A 25,450-nucleotide genomic window follows, 5' to 3' on the forward strand; every position below is an offset into this window, starting at 1 on the left:
AGACTACTCAATTTTTTAGTTCATCCTCTGCTGCTTCTTAGCATAACTCTCTTTCTCTTAGGGTCTGTATGGCAGTTCCAATTAAGCAGACTACCCTAAATGTTTTTTCCCACTCTTGAGATATGTTTTTGTTTTGTTTTGTTTTTTTCCAGCAGAGTAGTTATGAAAATATTGTACAAAAAGTAAAAACTTGCTTGGTTTTATTTAAAAAGGAGAGGCGATAACAACAGCCAAGAAAATCTACCAGATGGTTCTTTTAATAAATACATTAAAGTCTCTTTTATTTTTCTCCATTTTTAGCGACTAACATAACAAAAACTTTCAGACCATCAAACCAGTTTTCACAATCTGCCATAAATTTGCATTTCACAGAAATAATCCTGACAAGCACTAATAGATGAACGTTGTTGGTGCAATAATAAAACAATATAAGGCATATTTACACCATCCTTACATACAGAACACTGTACACACAAAAAAATCACAGATCCAGAACAAAGTAAATTCAATCCCTTAGACATTTTACGTTTATAGGCTTGGTATCAAACAAGTAATTCTCCAAGCAACAGACAACCTCTTGTTCTTGTGTGATTTATTTGTAATATTGTGCTCATGCAAAATAGGTATTTGCTTTATTGCATTAACATTGAGAGAATGTTGGGAATTAGTTCCAAAACCAGTTCAATTAAATTTTAAACCCTGTTTCTCTTCATCCTTAAGCAAGTCTGAGTCATTTTTAATGGTGACATAAAATGAAGTGTTAACTGATGATTGAGATTTTTATTTGTTAAGTTCCAAAACAATAATGAAGCTCAACTGACTGTGGTTTGAAAACCATCTTTCTTGACCATGCAATTTTTTTCTTTGCTATTATGAAGTGGTTTAGATGAAACGCCTTTTGCATTTTTTTAAGTTTCTATCTTTTTATATATATATTTTTAAAGAAAAACATGTACTATCCAACATCCACTGTTCACAGAAAGAAATAAGCAGCAGGAATAGCTCTGGTGGCAGAGTCGGCCAGGAGGAGGACATCAGTAAATGAGAGGCAATGTAACAAACATCGAATGCCTCAGAGATACGTCAGGAAAGAGTTGATTACTATAACCCATATTTCTGTAAGAGTTCAGACTGCCAGGGACGTTTGCGCTCTGGAAAGTAATCTGGAATGTGGATTTTTTTAAAATCTTGAATACATTTTCTCATTTCTTCCTCAACACTCAGCTTCTCACAGACCTTCTTTTTGGAAAGATTTGTTTCTCTGGACTTGCTAATGAGAGTTTGAAAGAGTTCACTGTTCCTGCGTTTGTCTGGCGGTGGCATCCACTGCACGGGGGCCTTCTTAGACGGACGATCCAACGTCAGAGTATTTGGCTGGTGGGCTGTGGATGGCTGAGTGCTGGTGGCATTTTCTTGAGGGGTGCTCGCTTCTGAGTGGCTGTCACAGCTTGAGGTGGACAGCTCGTTACAGGAAGTCCCACTTTCACTGCCTTTGTCCAAAACTTTGTCGTGCTTCCTTTCCTCGTGGTCTTGTTTGGGGGAAACGGTTCGCTGGGGGGGCCCTAATATAAAGCAGGAGAGAAAAAGTGTTAACCAAGCACTGCTTTACGCAGAAAAATTATCAGATAGCATTTAGAAAAACACAATTCAGAGTCTCAGCTGGTAAATGTTGATGTCATTTCCTTGTAGGTAACAAAACTATCCCCAACTGGTACACAAATTGAAGGTCTGGGCCTCAAAATTCTCACTCCTAAAAATGTTTACAGCAAGAATAACTTCACTGCCTGCCTCAGAATCCAGGTAATGAAGCGTGCATGATGCTCACAGATTACCTGCACTGGAAATCTTTGCACACAAATTTAAATAAACTTGTTTGCTACGACATGGCAACAAGTATATTATGACAAATTAGATTTTGTTGTTTGAGCGAGATACTACAGTGCAACTTGCAAGCTCTTCACTTGAATAAAAATATTCCAAGGACTTAGATTTTAATTTTTTTTTGGAAGCTCTTAATTCACCTTCTCTGAACAGTCTACTGATACTGTACTCTGCAGATGTCAACTCTGCAGAAGCCCCAGACAGAAGAAGGATTATTAAACCTAGGATAACAGAGAGATTGCTCACTGGTGTCAGAGTCTTTAGGGTTTCGGGGTTTTTTTATCCTGTAATGATTTCACTGCACTTCTTACTGTCAGTTGTTACCCAGACTTGGTGCAAGCTCAGAATTCAGCTGTATACCTCCTACTGCACAGGTTGGCAGGGAAAAGGAGGTTATGAAGTTATGGGTGAAGAGGCACTCTGCCATGCCCAACACCCGCTTGGCAGGCACAACTCAGCAATCACATGCCTGAAAATCAGATCGAGGCTCTTATTCCCTCCATATATAATTTTTGCTTTGAAGTCTTAAGCAGAATATGAATGTGAAAATTAAGTGGTAGCCACTAAATCTGTACAAGCATTTTCAGTTTTGAAGATTTATTTCAAAACTCCAGCTGTAAAGTGAAATGATGCTATGCTGACATCATATTAACGTCACAATCTTAATTTAGTACACTATCTAAAGAGGACAGAAATACCAATGGAGTTTAAAGAGTGTTGGACTGGACCAAATAGAAAAATTTCAAAGATGTTTAAGGATCTAAATGGAAATGTAGAGAGGGGATTCAGTGGCAGTTGTGTGTTTGCTACAAATCCTGAAAGCATCCGAAGAGGTTGGGTATCTAAATATCTTATGAAAACTAGATTATCCCTACAGTTTATCCAGACAACACCAGCACCAGCCTTTGCCAGTACCAAAACTGAGAGTATGACAGTTCTACCTTGGGTCACTGGAACAGAGTTGCAAGATTTTTGATTCACTTAGCAATTTGTTGTTCGGAATTACAAATTAGAAATGTAATTACAAAGAATGCAGAAGCAATATGAAGACCCCCGGTTGTCTTTTTGACAGTGCAGTTCTGTGACTAAAAGGAACATAAGAAGATTGCAGTATTTTATATGAGACAGGGGAAAACAAAATAAAGCAATACACAAAGGAAAATAAAGATTAGTCTAACAATAGCAGCATTCAACAACCTGCTTTTCTTTTGTTTTACCCAGCATCCCAGGATGCTGTGTCCCATTTTTGTAGTCCATCTAGAGAAACCCATGAATAATCAAGAGCCAAAGAGAGACAACAATCCTATAGGGCTTGTACTTACATTATGCACAGTAAAAAACAGAAGCAATTTTCTACTTCATTATATTCAACCCAAATATTTAACACATGGCTGCAGCGATTTCCCTCCTTTTTCTCTTTCACAAGTATGATCACCTTCTTAAATAGATTTACATGCCTTCCTTCTATTGTTGTATCTAGCATTTCATTTCATACCTCAAGTGATTATATGAATATGCTAAATTGCGAGTCAGCTGGCATTATGGAACTACTCTGGCTTTGCAGCATGCAATTATAAAGCTGAGTAGTTAATCAGACAGTGATTTCAGTATTGTTACTCCGATTTTCAGTAACATGATTAACATCAATATCTAATCTAGTTTACAATCTCGGCTTCTTCAAATATAACAACACACTCTGTGACTAAGAAACTAAAGCTTTTTGTTTGCAGTACTCAGTAGTCTTCAAGTCTCTTTCCTGCCTATTTCTTTTGCTGCAACTTCATATATCAAGATGTTACCTCTTGTTGGTTGCTTTGTACTTAGTTCTTTATTGGTACTCCTTGCTTCACATGGGATCAAACCCACAATGTGCTAAGGATCTATTTCAGAAAAGCACACTGAAATATACCTTCAAGAATATAAAAAGATGCATTTCCTGCTATAAGATTATTCAGGAGCATGACAATAGGCAGGTATTTAAACGCTTTTTTGGATCACAGCCCTGAGGTTCAGTATCTTACAGTACTGAGCTCTGTATGCTCCACTGAATCACCTAAATTCACAGTGACTTTAATCAAAACACAAGTTTCTCCCACACCTCTCCTTTTAAAAATTAACAAATCCTCCCTCACAAAGAATTCTTTATATGCCTCTGCACTGCTTTTTCAGTAGCGTGTTATTAACAGAAGCAACAGTTCTGCTAGAGGGGAGGTTTTCCTCACAGTATTTTCTGCCTGCTGAAACCCAGTAGAATTTTAAATTATATAGAAAAGGATCTACAAAAGATTTGTTTAATTTTCAACATCAGGGATTATTGGATAAATTTAGCTACATTTCTAATTCAAAAAACATCTCCTTGTTCCCCTTTGTGCTGCCACACTTTTCACTGTACCGCTTCAGCCACTCCACAACAACACCAAAGACATTCAAGTATTTCAGTCTACTATATTTGCACTACTGTGCACATTGAATCATAGGATAATTCAGGTTGGAAAAAACCTTTAAGATCAAGTCTAACTGCTAACCTAACACTGTCAAGTCCACATGTAACACTAAAAAAAAAAATCACTGACTTACAACCTGTCTCTCCTGTTCCTACCTGTTCCAGGACCTCCAGCAGCTGCTGGTGCCACGGTTTAACCCCAGCCAGTAACCCAGTGGGGTTGGACTAGATGGCCTTTAAAGGTCCCTTTCTACCCAAATAATACTTTAGGATTCTCCTCTTTCTTTGTTCAAATACCTGGATTCCTGTATGCAGAATGTCAGACGCGTGTATTAATTTCCTCACTCAGCTACTTTATTCCTACAGTGTCTCAAAGATAATTTTTTGGTTTATAATTCAGTTTATTTTTACTGCAAAATGTAAAAAGTTGTGAACATATGCACAGTCTGCTGCAGTTAGCTATTTTAGTAACTATTGTGTTGAAATAATAATGGAAAATCTTAGCTCTGGAGTACAATGGCTATAGCTGGATGCAAGACATGTAGATAAGAGTTGAGCTGATATAAAGATGGTCATTTGGGAAAAAACCATAACCAACACTTTATATGTGTTCAATATGCACCACCTCAATCAAGAAGGATGCAATCTGCTGAAAATGCTATCTCTTACTGTTGTTTCAGAAAATATGCATAAAAGAATATTTGTGAACTGATTTGAGTGTTATGAATTCCCTTGTGAGCGCTATAAAATAAAGCCTGTTTGTTGATTTAAGTAAAAACCTAAACCAATTAAAAAAATCAAACCAACAAACACAAAATCTTGAGTCTTTCTGTGATGTAATTTTAGTGAAAAAAAAGTTCTTGAGGGTATTTTGTCTCCATATTTTCCTGTTTCTTCAAATGTACTTAAAAACCCAAACTCAGCTCTGCTTGACACAGTCCATTGAATTAATGAAATAATCCGATTAATTAAATCAGTTCATTTGAAATTATATATCTATAAACAAAACTAACTCTTGCATAAGCAATAAGCATTTTGTATACTTTATTAAACATCTTTAAGAATATGTTTTCTTTCAAGAACATCTTCCAAAAATTGCAGAAAAATTGTTAACAAAATTATGAGAAAATACTGAAACTGTAAATAAATTTCATGTTTCTAGTAGATTTAATAAAAAATAAAAATATGAGGGCAACACTGTTTTAAACTGACATTATATTGGATGGTTCAGGAACATAATAGCAATGAGAATAAAATTTATTATTTGTATCTGCAGAAGAAATTCTATCTAATTCAATAATATTAGTTGCAGTTGTACATGACTGCTTAAAATGCAATTTTTTCCACCTTGTTTCACATAGAGAAAAGTCCTTATTTTTAGAGGCTACACTGGACCTTTAGCCTGGAACACAGAGATGCTAAACTCCTGAATTAACTTCTCCTCCACCTGCTCTCTCAAAATTACCTTATAGACAGGTATAATGTTTTATGATTTAATATTTATTCATATTTTTATGGTTTATGATTTAATATTTAAAATTTAAGTAAAATTAATTACAATTAATACACAATTACAAAAAAATATACTTGTCTAATCTCATACTGATAACTTACTTATCTAATATATGTAGTTTTTTTATTATCTTTCACCAAGACTGGAAATATTACACTAAACTTAGAGAGAAGTCACCTGTGAAATCTGATGACAGATAATGGCTACTGTGGGAACACTTTCATTACCATAAGTTTGAGTACTTAATATCACACTTCAATGGTAAATGATTACCTTTTATGTCTAATTTCACTTTATTTATAAAAAAGATTACTTTTAAGAGCTCTGAAAGGATAGCTCTAAACCCCTGACATTTCCAGTGGCATATTAATAGTATTTCCAGTTTCAGGAGAAAATCCTGTTCTTAAGAGCTCAGCTCAACACAAGAATTCACTTTGAGACCTGCACAGGACTCAGCTGGACTCTTACCACCAGAGCTGTAGGTTAAAACTGTACCTCTATGGCTGGCAAATTTACAAGACACCTCCTGACTCGTTCCTGTTTACCAGAAATCAAAGCTAAATCCATTCCTTGGACCTAGCAGTAAGAGTTTATGTGGGTTTCACTCCATAGAGTTTGTCAAGAAAACTTCACTACTCATATTAGTTATCACAATTTACATCTTAGCTCTGGGGGATGGGGAAGGAGGGGAGAAGGAAGGCCATGTCTCATTAAATGTCTGTTTTAAGGTTAATATGCAGGCCTACACATGAATTAACAGAGGGACACTTTAGCTATCCCTCTGGCCATGGATGAGACTCATCCATTATGAACATACCAAACAAACAATACTAATAACTGAATATATCGTGTGAGAAATATCTAAGTGCTCTTGACAAGCTCTTCTCTAAACAGCTTGCACTTATGGGAAAAATTGAAGAGCTCAGCATAGAAATTTCTGTGGAATAAAATTTTGTGTAGGAGCCCTTATGCTGTGTGGCATTAAATTGCTTCAAGTGAAAAAAAAATCATTCAGTTTCCAAATTGGGTTTCATCTGGTACAAAATTTCAAAATGCTTCTTGAATTAAAGGCTTGATCCAAAGATCAAGTATATAACAGCAAAGTACTTTTGAGAAAGGAGGATTGAAGTTCAGTCCTTCCTATTTTTTTCCTCCTTTGAGATGAGTGACACATTGCTATGGTTATCCACATGCTCACACTCATGTTTTTTAACCCAAATGAGTCTTGGCAATTGTCAATGCAAAGTAGAATAGCTTCAAAAACCTGAAAATAATGTCTCTTTCACCTTCAATTACTGCAGGGTAAAATATTCATTTGGAAGAAGTAAGTTAACTTCCTTTAGGCAGAAGGGAGAATTAGTATCTGTGAGGCTTTGACTTACTACTGTGCTAAGACCTGAACTCTTGGGTAAAAGGCCAGCACTGCTGATGCATCAACTTCAGTAGTCTGAGCAGAACCTGAATTTTATCTGATTTAAGAAAGCCAAGCATGTTGGCCTGCAAATGAGATGGCCACAGACAGGCTTGTGAATCTCAGCAGGGCTTCCCTGACATGAAGAATAGCACTTAGGTTACTCATACTTTATCAAAACGGTTTGTAAACATGCCCTATGTTCTGGCAAAACTTGAAATCCACATCTACAGGGCATGTAAATTGGTTTGGCTTCACTAACAAGATGACTCTGAGCTGTGAGTCCAAAACTGAAAAAATTTTAAAGAAAGTTTTAGACATAACTGTTGATCCTATTTAAGTCAAAGACAACATACTCTGTGACCTTAAGTTACACAAAATTAGTTAAAAAAAATAAAACCTGTTCATTCTAGTGTGGATAAAAAAAAAAGACCTTATCAGAAAAGCAATTTAATGGAGGAAGTAGGGTAAAAAAATACTGTATCTTCTGAAACAAGAAAAGAAGAAAAGAAAAAAAGGGGAAAAAAAGAGAATGATTTCTATAACTTTTCAGTACTTTACTCAGAAAGTATATTTTTATTGGCATCCCTAGACAATTCATCTTTAGATGAAACCAGGCAAAATTACTGCAGATAGAACTTTAGTCCAAATATTTGAGCAAAACATATGAATATTATGTTCTAAAGAGAACTTCATCACAGACATAATTGTCATGTTTGTTAGAATATAGAACTCATAATAATAAAGAAATTATGAGAAAATTAAAAAGAAATTGTGATGATTATAAGAGATGGAGGCAAAATATACTCCTTGATTACTTGGAACTGTTTTACTATATTCAGAATTTAATAGGACATGCAAATTATCCCACAATATTTCCTGTCCTCTACTGCCAAGCCCATGAGGCATCTCACATGCTTTGATTCTAACACAAAATTTCAGAGTGTGAACTGTACACTGAAGTCTTCTTGGTAATGTTTCAGAGTACTAGGATTTTTTAGCAGAGTTTATTTTCTATTTCATGGTTATTTCAAGAGGAAGGAAATGTCTGTGACTCCACTCTTGATGAAGCTTCTTATTTAAATCTCCTTACCTGCCATAGAAAGATAAAAAGACACTGTAGTGACAGCATCTGTATTGGGCATAGCTCCCACAGGGGAAATTACCCTTTAATAGTGTTAAGCTTGATGGTGTGTGAATGGTTATGTGGTACTTGAAGGGAATGAACCAATTCATCTTTCAGATTAGGGCCACATGCCTGTAAGTGATAAGTGCTTTGTCTCAAAAGAAAAAAAAAAGAACACAACAACATAAAAATATTTTACTGCCACATTTACTACCACCTGATGTTAAACTAACTTCTAGAAAGGGTGCAGTAGAATGAGTGAAATAAATCAATGAGGAAAATTTCTTTGCTCCTTTCTAGTCAAGCTGTATTTTAAATATTAACATTATTCATGACATAAAAAGACTAATTAATATATAGAGAGGGAACTATTTTTGTTATATGGAATGACAGAATAATAAATAATAAATCATCTGTGCCCAGCTTGAATTCATTAGATATTTCACCTGAATCTTGTCTTGAACAAATAACCAACACACATTCTTTCATTTGTTACTTTTCCAGCTCAGTTTTGTGCTAAGCCAAACAGTACTTAAATAGGAGGGAGACAGGGAAATTCTGAACTAGGCAATTTGCTGCATTCCAGTAAAACCAATGAAGAGACCAGAGTTTTTTATTTAATACATTAATCTGAAAGTTCTGAAAAAATTCAACAAAGTGTCTTTTCTAGGCAGATAAGCTAAAGATGACAGGAAAGACCACTGGTTTTCATATCCAACTGCAGAGTCCAATATTGAAGATGGTATTTTTATTTGTGAAGTTAGAGATGGCTATGACATTAGTGCACTACTGGACATACAAGAAGAAAGTGAAAAGTTTGGAATAGATAAGACAAGCTGAATCTGTAGCAGAATATGCAAAGTCAGGAAACCACCAGTAATGCCAATATCCACCCACCAAGTATTATGCATGACAGATTTAGCCATTTCTGGATTATATCACTAGGTCAATATTTTGCAGCCAAAGATGTCAAACCTCCTGATTACCCTTGAAAAGAGCACTGTTTAGCAAACAGATTGCACAATCTTCTGCAAAATCCTAGAAGCAAAATTAAAAAGTCTATCCTAGCTAAAGAAATATTGCAAAGTCACCTGCCAATTTCCTAGCAGGAAACACAAACTTCTAGAGTCAACCAGATGGTTCACATTTTCCGTGTTACATTCTGGGTAAATCATCACATTCTTCAGTGGTGATCATGAGCTATATCACTCTCCACTAACAGCAGAGCAATAACAATAAAATACAAATATTGTACTAGCAGCAATATGACTGAGTTATTTGGCTATTTTAGAATGAAAGTAATTTGATATAAAAGTATTTTACATGTAGAATGGTTGATTTTTTTTTCTCTTTCCACCTATAAAAATATTTTTCCCCTGCCCAAGATCTGAAAATGTAGGTACTTAAAATAATTTTGATGCTTGAAGGAGAATCTCAGAAATGAATGCATTATTATACATGACAAATAATGCTTTTATAAAAAGCATACTTTTCATAACTTTACTTGTTACAGTGAATAGGCCCAATTGCTTTATTTCAGTAACATCTTGGCAACATCTGGCAGATGTGCCTGTCATTCATTTACAAACTGTAGTTAGTTAATGCTTAGCTCTGATCTTTTTTAACTCATTATTTTTGACTGGTTATCAGTTAAGAACTAAAATATTTTGTTCTGACCACGAGAAATGCTTTTTAGTTACCTATTAGATGCAGTATTTTCCCTGAAATAGTTAATTGATATTAAATGCCATCAAATTATAAATTTGGCCTTTGAATGTCAGTAAGACTTATCTAATGATACTCTCAATACACCACAAAAAGGAGTTAGGGGAATGATCAAAGGCAGGATATTTGATCAAGTTGCTCTTGTAAATTCCCCTGAAACTTTGGCGCTTCTTTCCCCTAACTAGTGCTGGCAGAAAGTTTACTTTGTTAATACTGTTCACTAGAAGAGAGTTCCATTACACAGACCTCTTTTCCAGCTTCTACTCCAACCCTTGTAGCTAAAAGCAGACATACCTACTTACTCTTTCAACACCTCGGATACTGGACAGTACCACAGAATTTCAGTGCTAAGAATGTTCAGTGTTTTTAAGCTGCTCTTTCTAAATAATTTTCTTCACCTCAGATGTAGGCTTGAGTTACAAGCTAACAGCATACTTGCAAAATCTCTAAAAGGGCAGAAGTGACAAAAAGAAAGACAATCACTTCACATTACAGAAACACATCCCAAATGCATCTCCCTCACATGATTCACAGGACAAACTATAAATGACCACTTAACCTGTGGGTTTAGATTTTCAGTTTTATTTCCTATTCTATTTGGTATCCTCAGATAACATTCATAGAAAGTAGCTGTTGAGCTGGGGAGGGATACTGACCTCTATATCCCTGTTTATCCCTGATATAGGCCCCCATTCCCTGGGGGTCCCTCTGAGGTTGCCAGCTATTATCAGTCCCCTTTCTCACCTTCCCCTTTCTTCTAAGAACACATTTATCTGTTGGTCAATCAGGCATTTCAGTCTGTAGTCAACCACATTACTGGCTGCTGCATTCTGCTTTGTAAATATTAATATTGGTTGGGCATCTGCTCAAGTGTGAAATAGTCTCTTAGCCACCAGGTCTGTGTTTGGCAAAGCCCTTATCAGACTTCTAGGCAACGTGAAGCTGAATCTCTTTCCACTCAGATAAGCAACACTCTTCTTTGAGCCACTCACATTTATTTTTTCCTAAATTCATTTTAAATTCTCAGCTGTCAGATGTGGCTCCCTATGTGGCCATATAAATGTTTGTGCCAGAACAAGAGGCACTGGAGGAGGGATGTGAAAGCGTACTGACGGGAAAGGACTGTGCTTCTCAGTGACGGCTTACGGCAATTTGAAACGTGCATGAAGCAATTACTTGCCTTCTCCTGACACACACACATGTTAAATATATGGACTTAATAATGTCTCCATCAAACAGTTTACTTTCAATAAAAGGGTATATGGAATGTAAAAAATGCCATCTCAAATAAGGACAGAAACGAGTCAGAAACATATTTCAGTGGAACTTCAGGGATTCAGTCATGGCCAAAATCACTGCTTCTCTTAGAACCTCCAGCATGAGTTAAAGCAGAAGGAGAGTGACCATCACAAATTTTCAGGAGTATTTGCTTTGACAGTTTCTTTGAAGGAAAGTTTATTCATAACTTATTGGTGCAAACTCTCCTCTTTAAGGATTGTCAGTGGCCTCAGCTACTTTGTTCTAACAGTATCAGCAAGAGGAAAGAAAAGACAGGATCAACCATCATGTTTGTGGCTTGCTTCTCCATTCAGTTTCAGATACCAGCAGTTTTCCTTGATAATTTTTATTTCTGTTTTTCTGAGGATCATCTCATAACTTTTCTTTGTCAATTACACTGTCAGATGCTTTAAAAAAAAATAGGAAATCTTCATTTCTTCTTTCCAGCTCTTTCAATTTTCTTTTTTTTTCTTTTCTACTGGCATGCAAAATAAATTAATGTGACTTTAGAGAATGTGTATAAAACATGCTAGTAGGAAGTTGTCAAAATACCATGCACTGGCTTTGGCCTTAGAAAAAGTCTCATGTTAAAGCAATATTTCAGACATCAACCGCCTTGGTGGCTGATACTGAATGAAAAAAGGCAATAAGCAAGTGCAAAACAATGGGAAATGCACACACAGTAACTTTTGGTTGCCAAGAACTAGCAGTGAATATATGAATTGGGTAAGAGTTCACAGTGAATTACCCTAAGGGTTCAAGCATTAAGAGCAAAGCAATTCAAAATATACTCATGATCATATTTTTAAAGTTTATGCCCTTCTTTGATGGTCTCTTGGATAACAGAAAATTCTTAATCTGCAAGAATTCTGTGAAAAGACCAGAAATGTTTGCTGAAAGCTTTCTTGAGTAATGCTGGTCATCAGTGAGGTCTTTCTGTCTCTCAATTCAGTGTATGCAGCATGAAGCATATTTGAGACATACATTTCAACTACAGCAGTGCCAATCACTTATTTTATCATTAAAGTCTGGTACATGAAAATAAAGTGACATGAAATTACATGTATGGGGCATTCCATCCTAAACTATGTAAACACATGCCAGTAATAACAACTCGCTTTTTTTACATCCAAATTCCTAGATAATGAATTCACTTTGCACAGAACACCTCATTTTTCCTCTAAAGAAAGCAAAATACTTTGTAAATAATTTTTATGTTAAAGTATTATATATGCATATGAACAAAGTATTATGACTACATAAATAAACACACAAACAGATAAACTCTAGAGGCTGAATTAATTAAATGAATTCTTCTTGGAAAATAGTCAAACAACACAGCAAACCAATCTGAAATCTGTTTGTGATGACAGTTGAAGTGGTACTTCTTCTCTGTCACCATCCAGAGGTGAGAAGGAAGACCAGAGTATGTGCATTTGGACTGAGAGGGGCGAGCAATGTAACTTCAGTGACTCAGATTTCCAAGTGCAATCTGTACAGTGATTAATCAGGGAAAGGGATATCTGTGCCCTTCTCATCTTTAGTATTCCCCAGAAAGAAACCCCAGATCAAAATACTCCACTCTTGTTATATTAAATGGCCTTAGTCTTCATCTAATGTAACATTTTGCTTCCTACGTACTTTTTTTTCTCTGTTTTGATCCCCTGATAAGGTAAAATAATTTAACCAACCTTTACCAATGATAGTGTATCTTTCTTATTCAGCCGTATATTGAGCTTTCAAATTCAAGGCAGTTACCTTGAACAAATTGGTATTTTGCCTGAAAATGTAATTTTCTTTGCTTTTCAATGTCAATATTAAAATCAGGGTTCTTCTGTCTCACTCCCTGAGTGTCTCCACCTGCAAAATGTAAGTTATCCCTTTTGTAAAAAGCTTCAAGATGTGCTGCTGAAAATATTATGTGTCAACTGGATACTAATAATTTATTAGATTAAATTGCTCTAGGCTCTTCCAAAATAAATCTGGAATTTATTTTGGAGTTTTAGGTTAAAGTACAGCTGGACCAAGAGAAATTAAAGTCCAAACTATAAACTAGGTAACAGTTTTATCTCATGTGACTGTAGAAGATGTCCCCTCTTTATATTCTTACTACTATTTCTGGTCTGCTAATGTGTGTGGTATGTCACAGTATGACTGTGGATTGACAAATTTAGGAGAGCAAAGGAAGTCAAAATCTTTAGTGGAAAAGATGAATGAAAGCCCAAGAATTACAAGTTCGCTTCCTAAGAATAGTTCTGATTGACTTTGATTTTCACTCTAGTCAAAAGTTTATTAAATTTTCCCTTCCAATTTTTTTTTTATTAGACTTAAGAAGTGTAAACAAAGATTGATAAAAGGTAGAGAAATATGCTGATACAGAGTCCTACATTCTTCTCACTGTACTCAAGGTACTGTAACTTGCACATTTCAGATCTCGCTTTTGTGTCATGCTTAGTATGCACCAGCAGCAGAGCTTTAGAGCTGCCTGTATTCCAGGCAAGGTCACAGATGGGAGATTCCCACTGGCAGGGACTTTTAGAGACGGAAGAAAAACTTTGATATATCCTTTTATTTCTGCAGAACCAAGCTTAAGGGATCCACAAAGTGGGACTGATGCCTGCACTAGGGCGCTATTCCATTGCTCTGGCAGGGTGTGCTTTGGCTCATTGTACTCACATGAATTAAGAGGCACAATCTGAGCTATAAGTTCTGTTTCTTTAAACGGGGACTTCATGAACCAGTCATGAACTGGTTTCTGACACAAATACCACCCACTGCTCCTGGTATTAAAACAAAGACCATTCTTCACAGAAAACTTAATACCTTTTTTGACTGTACTTTTCAACCTACTATCAGTGACATTGTCTATAATTTACACTCCTTTGTAGATGCTGATAATAAGAAAACAGAAAACACAGGGGGTTTATTTATTATCTAATCATAGCTGAGATACTGAATTTTTAAAAATATGTTAGGGTCTAGAGGACAATTGTTTCTTCTCTTGCTCAGAGTGGGTTTTGACTTCTGTCTTTAGTTTTAAGATAGGTTTTTTCATTCCAGCAAGTGAGTTACATTTATTTTTATAAAATAATGTAAAATAAATGGGGAAATCTATGTAAGTTAGAAAAAAAAAATAAAATCAAAGTTAATTAATAACTTTCAACACCTTTGGAAATCACCTGTTTTTGTTCTTAAAACTATCTTTCTTATTTTAGGAAAAAAATAATTCAAATCTATGTACTTAAAATACTTTAGCTTTTGATGAAACATATTTTTCACTGAAAAAATATTACAGTGGCTTTTTTTTGTGAACGCAACTAGTGCTTTAAATATATTTTCCATATCTTACATCATTTTATAGTAGTCTGTGACACAACTGAAACAATAATTCCACAGATACTTTTTATGATGTTTGTCTGAAGCTATTTCAATGTTTTATATGAAAAAAAAAGAAGGCAGAAAGGGACAAAAAATTGGAGTAATTTTAATGTGTATGATAAGGTAGTTAGAATAAGGGTATCTCTGGATTATGCAGTATTAGAAGTATAAATACAGAAATACGTTGCTACTAATGGCAAAACATTATATAATATATCCATATAACAAAAATGACACTTATTTCCTCAGTAAGTAGAGGCAGGCAATTATTTCACAATCATCACTTTTTTTGCTTCCTACTGCTATTGTTGCACTCAGTAATGAGAATTTCAGTTCTGGTACTCATACAGTTACATTTCTTATAGCATGGCTCAGATTCTGAACACAGTTATGCTGCTGTGACTCCAGCTTCATGCCAGCAGTGCTGAGGAAGGTGCTCTGGGCTTCCATCATGCTCACATGTAAGAACACAGGTCAGGTTCTATTGTCTCTTTTATTCCTATACATTAACCTGAATATGTGCAAGACAGACATGCTCCTATATTCAGCAATGCTACAGCTGGACCTGGAGGTTCTCAGCTCTCTTTTAGCATCTGCTAAAACCTCTTGGTTTCCAAAAACTTGGAAATGTTTTCACGGTCATCATTGCAAAACTGTTAGGATAATATTCTGTACTAGAACTTTTCTGTTGCCCTTTCAGTTCATTTTTTTATAGTTTCTTTATTTAGATATGTTTTTTAAAAGATAGCTGTTAGAAAAGGATTCATCATTTTTAGATGATGAATTATTTTCTTCTTGTGGAACAATCTCAGAAAGCAGTCCAGGCACACACACATGGACAGCTAAAAGCCTGGAAACCAGGAAACTCTGCTAGAGATTGCAAATGCTTCCAGAGTGAAGTGATAGCTGAGTTGAGTTTCTTAGGATGACATGCTGCACTTAACTATCTAAGTTCAACCATATATGCCTAAATCTTCTCTTTTTGATGTGGATTTCAGTTTTACCTTAGCTGGAATACAGCTTAGAGATATTTGCCACTCTCCTGTCATGTAAGCAATGAAAGATTTCAAGGTTTACCCTACTCATGTTTCTTTGATAAAGACTTTACTAAGCACATCAAGCATTTCAGCTTAATGATAAAGTACAAGCAAAAGCTTGCAGCTGGGAAGTGAATGAGAGAAAGAGGTTAGGAAATGGTATATGCAGTAGCTGATCAGAGACAAAGCTAACAAAACAAAAAAAAAAACCTAGATGAAATCCACACAAAAATTCTGTAACTGGTACATAAGTATCTACAAGAGTGTGCCATGCTCCATTTCTGCCCTGTCTGCCACTGCAGGTTCCTAATGACACTGGGGGTGCCTGTGCAACCCTGCTCTGATGAACTTCCATGTAGGAGAATGCGAACCTGCTCCCTGCAAAGATGTCCACTGCAGTGCTGACCACAAGAGGGTTGGGGCTAGACATCCTGCCCGTGTTTGGCACATGGCTCGGTGTGTCAGGACAGCGTGACCCAGGGCAAGAGCTGGCAGGGAAGGGATGGGAGGTAACACTCTCTAAGGAGAAGCATCCATGCTGACCTTCAAGACATACTGCAAACCAGCTTCCCACTCCCTTCTGCTCAGGGACACAGGCTAGACAACCATGTCAGTTATGTTTCTTGTTTTTTCAAAAATAAATGAGACGTTTTTCAGAAATAAATGAAACTCTTGCTTGTATCAAGGGACACCCTGAGAATGGGCTCAATTTATAGACAAGCAAGTATTGTCTGATGTGCATGACTTGAAACGTAAGAAACAGCGATAGTCACTGAATGGCAGTCTGCAGCATAAAACTTACCCCCTCTGTGAGCAGCATGTCTTTTCAGGATTAACAATTTATGAAGTTAATGCACATGCAAGTATGCAGCTGTCCTTTTCTATTTTTAATAACCGAAAAGAAAATGTCACCAAGCAAAGGAGAAAAAAGCTGTTTCTCAGTTGGGGCTGTACAGAAAACAGTGGCAGAGTTCTTCTCTGTGCTGTAAAATGGTACTAACAAATTTTGCCATGGAGCTTAAAATACCAGATAGACCAAAAAATTTAAACTCTCTTCATTTTGCTTTTATGTTATTATTGAAGTGTTTTTTGAAAGAACTTACTTTAACTCTGATTGTAAAATGAATACTACCCTATGTGCAGCTTTGTATAAACAATCATTAAACAAAACTACTTGAGATATTTCATTATTCAATTGCACTTTCTTTCTGATTTACACAAGAATCAATGCAAATAATTCCTTACTTTCCTGAGCATTTATGTATGAAGAATCCATAAGTGCTTTGCAAAGCTACATACATGAAGGAAAAACTTTCAGTGTTTAAATGCAGTAGTAAACCCTCCTCTGAGGGGGTTTATTTGTAAACATGTTTTTTCAGCTTGCCACCAGTTTCTTGGACTGTGGTACTGGATGTGCTATAAATACTTTGATAGGAATAGAATCTGCAGCTGCACAAAAAGATTAATTTTGAACAATAAATATTTTGGTAGGATATTAGCACAATTTCTCACTCATCTGAAAAGTATTGTGAAACTTGTGCAGTAATGATCTACAAAAAGCCAGACAAGAAGAGGACTGGTACAGGAATACAAAGGTGGCCACAGACTTGACCACACGGAAGGTGAAGATGAAAGCTGAATCACTGAGCTAGAGAAAAGCGGGTTCTTTTGTTCAGAATCGTACTTGAGATGAGTCTTATTTAATATTGGTAGTAATGCCCTTGCAAAGAAGCATGCTGCAGAAATGTGACAAGACAAAGTTGAAAGATATTACAGAGGAAAAATCTTACTGAAAATGAGGGGGTGCTGAAGACCTAAATAATAGACACAGGATGAAAGGTAATGGTAAAAAAATGCATCTTGGAAATTATCAACAAGAATTTCTTCTTTAAGCATCTGAGTGGAAACAAAAGGAGAGCAAAGAATTGGTTGTGCTAATTGATCACTGTTCTCCTGAACAAAGTAATACGGTCATTAAAGAAGAAGTTGTATGCAATTCCAGAACATAACAAGTGAGGAATACCCAGAAGGAAAAACTGTACTGCTCTGCAAGGTACAGGTAAGACCTGACCCAGAAAACTGTCTTTAATTATGGCTTCTCACACTTATGAAAGACAATTCAAACCAAAGAAAGTGCTTCTAGCTTTTTTCCTCTTTTTTTTTTTTTTTTTTTTTTTTTAATACTTTTTTTTTAATTTGAAAGCCCAAAAGAAGAAAAGGAAGTGCAAAGAGAAATGACAGTGTTGGTACAAAAATAGGCTGATTTTAACCAATTATGAGTTCAGAAGCTTTCTGAACAAGCCAGAACAACAAGGTTTTGCAGTTTGATAGGTTTATACACCTATGGTTGCTTGAGATAGTACAAATTCAATAAATTGGGAATCACTTTCCAGCCACATCTACGATGAGATCCCCAAATTAGCTGCAGCTTTGGGTTGGTTCTGCAAAGATAATTTCCTTACAGGTACTTCTCAAAATCTTTTGATAAATTAAGGTGAAAGATAAGAACAGAAGCAAAACCAGGTTTTCCTTGAATTGTTTGTGCTGAGGGCTGACAGATTTTCTTTCTGGGAGTTGCACACTTAGCAGCTTTGCAGCTCATGTCCGCTCTCAGTACTCCCAGTGAGGGCACCAGGCAGAAGCAATCTCTCCTCCCTTTGCCCAGACTATATAACAGTGCAATGAACCAGCTTACAGAAAAATGAATGCATCCTGCTTTCTGTCGTGACTCACAATGAAGCTGGTTGATTATAGAAAACCCCAAATTGTATAAGTCCTGCATTCTGCCCAGAAAAACAAACAAAAACTCCCCACCCAGCAGGTATTCCCAGGAATTTGCTCTACAGCTGGAAGTAGCACATGCATTATACAATATACATGTATACATGGTGCTACAAACATGGTGATTAACAGCCAAGCTCTCAGCAGAGCAAGTGGAATCAAGACAGTGTGCCATTCTGTCAAGAAAAGGCTGCAAAATGTTCTGGAGGCAGATGAGAATAATAATCCAAACCACAGAAAAATATTGCACAAACTTTATATTGGTAGGAGATGGGATGAGACTGTGCTAGAAGATCTGCTAGATTCAAAGAACTTTTATTATCTATTTAAAACTATATATGCTGCTCTTGATCTTTTGGAAACTGTCTTATCAAGTCTGTTTATGTGTAATGATAGCAGGTCCACCCTTCAGTGAAACCCTGTCATCATAATTGGAGAGTATGTACCCAACATGCTGTTGATTTCATAAGACTTCATCACTTACTTGGCTGTCAGTCTCAGCAGTTGCAATGTTATGTTCCTTCCTCCCACACTGTAATTTCTTTAGCACAGGGCAGGCAGTGGAGCATGATGTTTATGCTGCTATCTCCACTGCTGTTGCACTTCCTTGAATACATCTGTGATACAAGTTGCTCAACCATTATGAGAATAATAATGCATTATGAAGCAGGCTACTTATTATGCTAGATTTATTCAGTAACGTTATTTTTAATGTATATTTAATTTTCATCATCACGACAATTTACATAGAGCTGCCTATAAGTCTCAAACAAAAACAAATAATGGTAATCCAGAGTCATTAGTGCTACAGTTAGAAAGTCAATTCACATACATAAGAAAACCTTAATTGTTTTAGAAATGAAAATCTATTGGGGTTATGTTAGTAACCTGTTTCCTTAGTTTATCTGCATTAAGTATCAGCTACTGTGTTTAGAAAAAGTAGTATACTGTCTTTACTTTTGGGACAACAAGTAACATACTTTTCTCCTTTGAAGGTCTCAGAAGCAACTAAATAGAATATTCACTGCCACCAGACCCTAAATATTTGTCCATTGAAGAACATTTAAGGTTTCTTCCACATTCCTCTTGGAAAAACATACATTTATACACCTGTGCTATGATTCCAGGAGGAAAACTTAAAATCCCTCTAGATGCCAAAGCAATATATCTCTTTAGTAATATACTTAAAAGGCAGATTCCTGGCATACACCAACACAAGTGGTTGTCAATAGGAGAAGAATTCAAGGGACATATATAAGCAGCAAGGGCAGACATTCTCTGATAGATTTTGCTGAAGTGGGACAAAAGATCTAAAGTTTAAACTCTCTGCTGTTCTCTTTGCACCTCTGTAAGAGGTCACTGCCCCCTAAAACAGTAAAGAAAATAATGTGCTGGCACCTCTGGTGCCTCAATTCCCAGCCTGATAACCAAACCTATTAATAAAACATTTCAGTGTTGCATTAATACATATCACTTTTTTTTGGTTCTGACATTGTAGATCAGAGATGTTCCTTTTATCACTGAGGTACCATGTATTTCTAATATAAACAACAGTGCAGCCTTTTAATTAATATTTCAGAAGCTGTTTTGCTCAATAATCCTGTAGTTCATAGGTAATATTCTCACTGAGCAGGTTTCCTTATATGTAGCAAGTACTCTACCCACAACAGAATATATTTAGTATGACTTTTTATTATCGATAATTTCATCATTAACACTTACTGACAATTAAGAGAAAATGTAGATAGGTATAGCACCTAATTAATTAGCAACACAGTGTGTGCAGAAAACACGACAGAAATGCAACATATCATACACTATGGAAAGCTCTTGTTAGATTATCTATTATGACTTGTATTGGGACACTAGATATAGTATACAAGATGGTGCCCATGTAAAGTAGTTTTCATTGATTTTACTGATATCAGTGCTATTATAACCGTTGAAAATATCCATTTGGACTTATTTTTTTTTTTTCAAAATTTTATGTAGCCCAGTCCCACATTCACTACTCAGCAGAGTGTCAATTTTCTTCAGCCTACAACCTAAATTAATGGAATACTTTAATGAAATCTTTGAATTGTAGCATAAGGCTGAACTGTGCAAAGAAAACCTCTACAGAAAAACATACATTAATAAATACAAGAAAGCTCATGGAAAACTCTACTAGTCAAGGACTGGCCAGACACTGTACCTTTCGGCAATGTTCCCTGAACAGTGATTTACAATGCCTACAACCTCTTTTTCAGACAGTGTTTGGGCACAGCTTTAAAGACAGTGTGGGTCAGGGTCTGTTCTCACAAGGTCAGATGACATGGCCACAATGGTTTTGGGTGAAGAGATGTTTAGTGTATAAATGGGGACCTTCTGTGGGATTTTTTTAAATTGGCACAAGGAATGCAGTACAGATGGCCAAAATTGACTCAGCACTCACTTCTGCTTAGCTTTTCTCTATTCCTTTGTTGAGAAGCCTAAGAAATAGTTCATGAGGGATCAAAACCACACAATCTAATTGGTGTTGGACAAGCACTTCTGCCTGTACCTGCTTTGCTGCTGTTTTTCGCTAACGACCAGCTGCAGAAACAGAGAGCTAACAGGCATTACACAGCCCTACAGTAGCTCTGACACTGGGTTAAGCTTTCCACAACAGCCCCCCATGCCTTCAGCGCTGCAGTGTGCCACAGAGCCACCCTTCTGAAGTCTAAAGATATCTACTGGTACAAGATGCTCAGGACACGAAGTGAGGGGACAGTCGTTTCTCCAGCGGTATCGCCAAATGCAACACATGTGCATTACATTTTAGCAAGATATTACAGCTGAAATCATTCAGAGTTTCCTGTTGCAAAATGGCTTAGAACAAAGAAAGCAATTCTAGCTTGAAAGTAGATTTGCATATAGGAGCTTAATTTATCAAACTGTGGGATGTATTTTGGAAAAAGAGAGAATACAAACGAAGCAAAGGAGAAGCATATTTAAGATGATTATGCCTTCCAATTACATACATCTTTACGCCCTGTACTTATCTTCTGACATGCAGAGCTTCTATTTTCCAAATAAAACACCTCAACACCTTAATTGAAAACAAATATGTTGAAAAACAGAGGAAGAAGCATTTCCTAATCCTGTAAAGTAAAGTGATATAAAGCCGGCTAAGAGAGGTAAGATAAGGAATACAGCCTAATTGGTGATAAAATGTCAATATTCCAATAGATGTATACCAGCAGTCCATTAGATTTAATTAGGCTCTCTCAGCAAGCAATAAATCATGTAGAAGATGAATTGAGAAAGAAGTCAACTGACTGTTGGGGAACACTCATAGGTTGGTGTACCAAGGCTAATCTTTAGAGCAAATTAAGAACTAGCCCAGACATGTTAAACAGAGGATTTGAAAAGAAGAGCAATGTCTAATATTGGTACAGGATTAAGAGATTACACAAAGGTCCTGTTGATCTACTCAGGTTTTAATTATGATCTCACTTATTGATATCATCAAAAAATATTAAGACTCAAAAGGAAGCACTAGTCTGGAAAACTGTGCTGATTATGCACAGCCCCATTCTGAAAACTGGTAACAATTATTGTGCAGCACGTGGACACTGCAGCTTCACCCTGTGCTCAACAGGGCTCCATGGAGCTGACCCTCTACACTCCATCAGATGGATTAAAGTCTACACTTCACAGGGTGTGCACGGAAAATGAAATGCAAATGAACTGGTGGTCACATTTGCAGCATCAGGGCACAAGAGCAGCCTGTGCAACACACCTTGGCTGAGCACACAAAATCAAACAGGAAAAGGGGAGATGATGAGAAAATAAAAGCAATAGTTCTTGCAGCAGGGAAGAGCAAAAATATAACAGAATTTAATGCATCTTTCAGAATAAAAACTATGGTTTTTTTGCTGGGATCGATGATGGGATTTTATTTTTTTCACAGCATTTCTCAGTTCTTCAATAAAAAGATGTCTGAAAAAAGCATGTGACATTTTAATAAACTTTAAAAGTACCTGAAATACAGAGCATATGAGGCAAAATAAGAGGAAGTTTTGGGTTAATTTTTGGTGCAGGCCAAGGCACAATAGAAATAAGACAACGCAAGACAGCATATGTTTGGATTTGCTCAGTAAGTAACAACTGATTTTTTAAAATGTTTTGTTTTGTTTTTGAAACCTAATCACAATAGTTGTCAGTTCTACTTATTTAAAATTGATTGGATGAAACTTGGATAGAACTGACACAAACTGCCATTTCCCACAGGACAGACCATCTCTTGTCATGTGTAAAAAGCAGTAAATAGTCTTCTTTTATTCAAAAATGATGCTATGACAGTTTGCATTATGCCTTGAGACAGGCATTTAGTTTGTATATTACAAATAAAATGGGACTCATGAGAGTGGAAGGTTGAAGACCATGCTTCAGTGATTTTTGGATTTCAGGAAAAAATTGTATATTTTTTTAAACTTCTGCTTCTAATCTGCCCTTTTGAAATTTTATAGTATAAAGGAAGAGAGAGGAAAAGTACTCCAAGTGTTTGTAGATTTAACCACTACTTTGTGCTTGCCATTTTTAACTGTATATTAATATTCTATGAAATTAAATTAGTGGTAGGTAGGTAGATAGCCATGAGTAGGGATTTATTTTCTTAACTTAGTTACAAAACACTGGCTCTGTGCTACTCTTCAGTTTGAGACCATCCAAGTTACCGACAGCTAACACATTACATCAAGAATTATCTGTGGCATATTTTCAGAGCTGCACCTGAGCACCAGGGCAGTACTAACACACATCAAGTGTATCACTTCTGGCACCAGACAAGCTTCATCAGCACTTGCTGGAGATGTGCTCCACTGCCCTGTGTAGACCCTGTCCTGTGGGAGGCAAAGAGTTTCCAAGATCCACTATGCCTTCAGCAGCTCATTCTTCATTTTGTTTTTTATTAATTTGGAGATGTCCTTTTTAGTTTCAGTTTTTAGAAATGGTAGCATATCCATGAAAACTCTGCATATTTGCTGTGTTTAAATGCACTATTACTGTGACAACATCCAGGTCCACACAGCAAGGGGAAATTTGCTCAAAGATTTCTTTGGTATTGTGTAGGTTTTGGAAGACCAGAGCTTTTTCTGACATTTTCTGATAAATAAGGTCTACTAAACATCTATTTTTTCAATAAATTTCTTGGTAGAAAATTGGTGGGGTTTCCCTATTGGATAAATATTTGAGAAAGGTTTAAATTTATTTGTTGGATTTTTTTTTATTATTACCTTTTAGAATGTAATTTAGATGTTAGATCATAGCCTTCTGGCAGTACTTACTGTTCAAATTCTTCACTAAAAGGACTTTCAAAATCACTTAGTATCTGCAACCCAGACATGCAGCCACATCCTTAGACTCATGTAGAATAAATAGAGATAGGATATTTTTGGTAATAACTAAAAGATTTGTTAGATTAACTAATTCCAGTTTAGAAGAACTGACCTTGCTGTGACAGTTTAGAAATATGCTCAGTAACCTAGGTTTGCTGGTGTGTTTTTGTTTTATTAAAGCCTACTAATACTATCACATTTTGTAAAATAAATAATTTGCTTTATAAATTTTGAGAAAAGAACATCAAATTCTCACCCCAATCAGTCTTTGTTTCCTGCAACAACCTTGCACTGAAATTTTCTTGACAAGCTACAGAACAAGAATTAAGTATAATTTGATTCTTGCAAATCATCCTGTACATTAATTTTTTTAAAAAAATAATCATTACAAGTCATATGTCTAGTGGAAATTGGTTATTTAAGGGAGAATTTGGCATTTACATTTTGTTTTAAGTTGTTTGTGTAGAAGAAAAAAATGAAAACAAACAGCATCAGACCTGATCAATACTGAATAGAGTAACCGAGCTGAGGAAGCACTTTGGCGATGGTTACCCATAATTGCTCATATATTTCTGTTGATGCACACATGCAATCTTTTAATAATCATAGAAACTACCCAAAATAAAGATTATTTGGTGTTTTCTGACACTGAGTCTGTATTTGGAGAATGAACAGCATCTACCTCCCACATCACTTGTGTTGATACCTTTAAAGCATTTGGTGGTAATGGAAAAAAAGCTGTCTATGCTACAAAAAACCTCAACACTGAATGAAAAGTGTGTCTGTCTGACCCAGAGCTGTCTAGCTAACCCACAGTTTACCTTCATAATCCCTGGCAAGACTGAAGTAAATACAGAGGATTGCTGAGGTTAGAATGGATCTCTGGGGATGACCCAATCCAAACCAAGATCAACTACAGCAGGTTGGCCAGTCAAGTTTTGAGTATCTCCCAGGATGGGGACTCCACAACCTCTCAGGGCAGCCTATTTCAGTGTTCAAACATACCCACAAGGGGGTTTTGTATGTTTAAACAGAATTCCTTCTACTCCCAATTGTGCTGGTTGCCCTTATCCTGTCACTGGGCACCACTTGGAAGGATCTGGTTCCATCTTTTTTACTTTTTTCCAAAGATATTAATACACACTGATAAGTGCCCTCATGAGCTTTTTATTTTTCAGATGAAACAGTCCCAGCTCTTTCTGAGTCTTCCTATGTGACACATGCTCTAAGCCTTTAATAATTTTTGTGTCTCCAGTATGTCCATGTCTTTCTAGTATTGGGGAGCCCACCACAACACACAGCACTCTCGCAGGGCTGTGCAGCTGAGCAGTGTTCAGTATGTATCCTGGGCATTCAGGCATGGAAGAAGCTTGCTACTTCCTTTTTTCAAAACAGAAAGAATTTTTTTTTTAATCTCTTGATATTACAGGAAACAATAGGTGGTTAATTGGGGACTGTGAAGATGCAGTCATTAATAGATTTTATTCTAATTCCTGCTCTTTCATTAGTTTCACAAT

General features: G+C 36.2%; 1 protein-coding gene across 1 annotated transcript in view; it reads right to left on the reverse strand.

The window, feature by feature from the left end:
- Positions 1-295: 295 nt before the first annotated feature.
- The window catches only part of KCTD8 (potassium channel tetramerization domain containing 8), a 90,906-nt gene continuing 65,751 nt past the window's right edge, over positions 296-25,450 (reverse strand). The window contains exon 2 of the mRNA XM_005517744.2: positions 296-1,562. Within this exon, the coding sequence (XP_005517801.1) occupies positions 1,102-1,562 (461 nt within the window). The 3' untranslated portion in view covers positions 296-1,101. The remainder of the gene's footprint in view (positions 1,563-25,450) is intronic.

The sequence above is a fragment of the Pseudopodoces humilis genome, chromosome 6 (genome assembly GCF_049639895.1).
Source record: "Pseudopodoces humilis isolate 2021_Gansu_Grassland_sample_001 chromosome 6, ASM4963989v1, whole genome shotgun sequence".
Lineage (NCBI taxonomy): Eukaryota > Metazoa > Chordata > Aves > Passeriformes > Paridae > Pseudopodoces > Pseudopodoces humilis.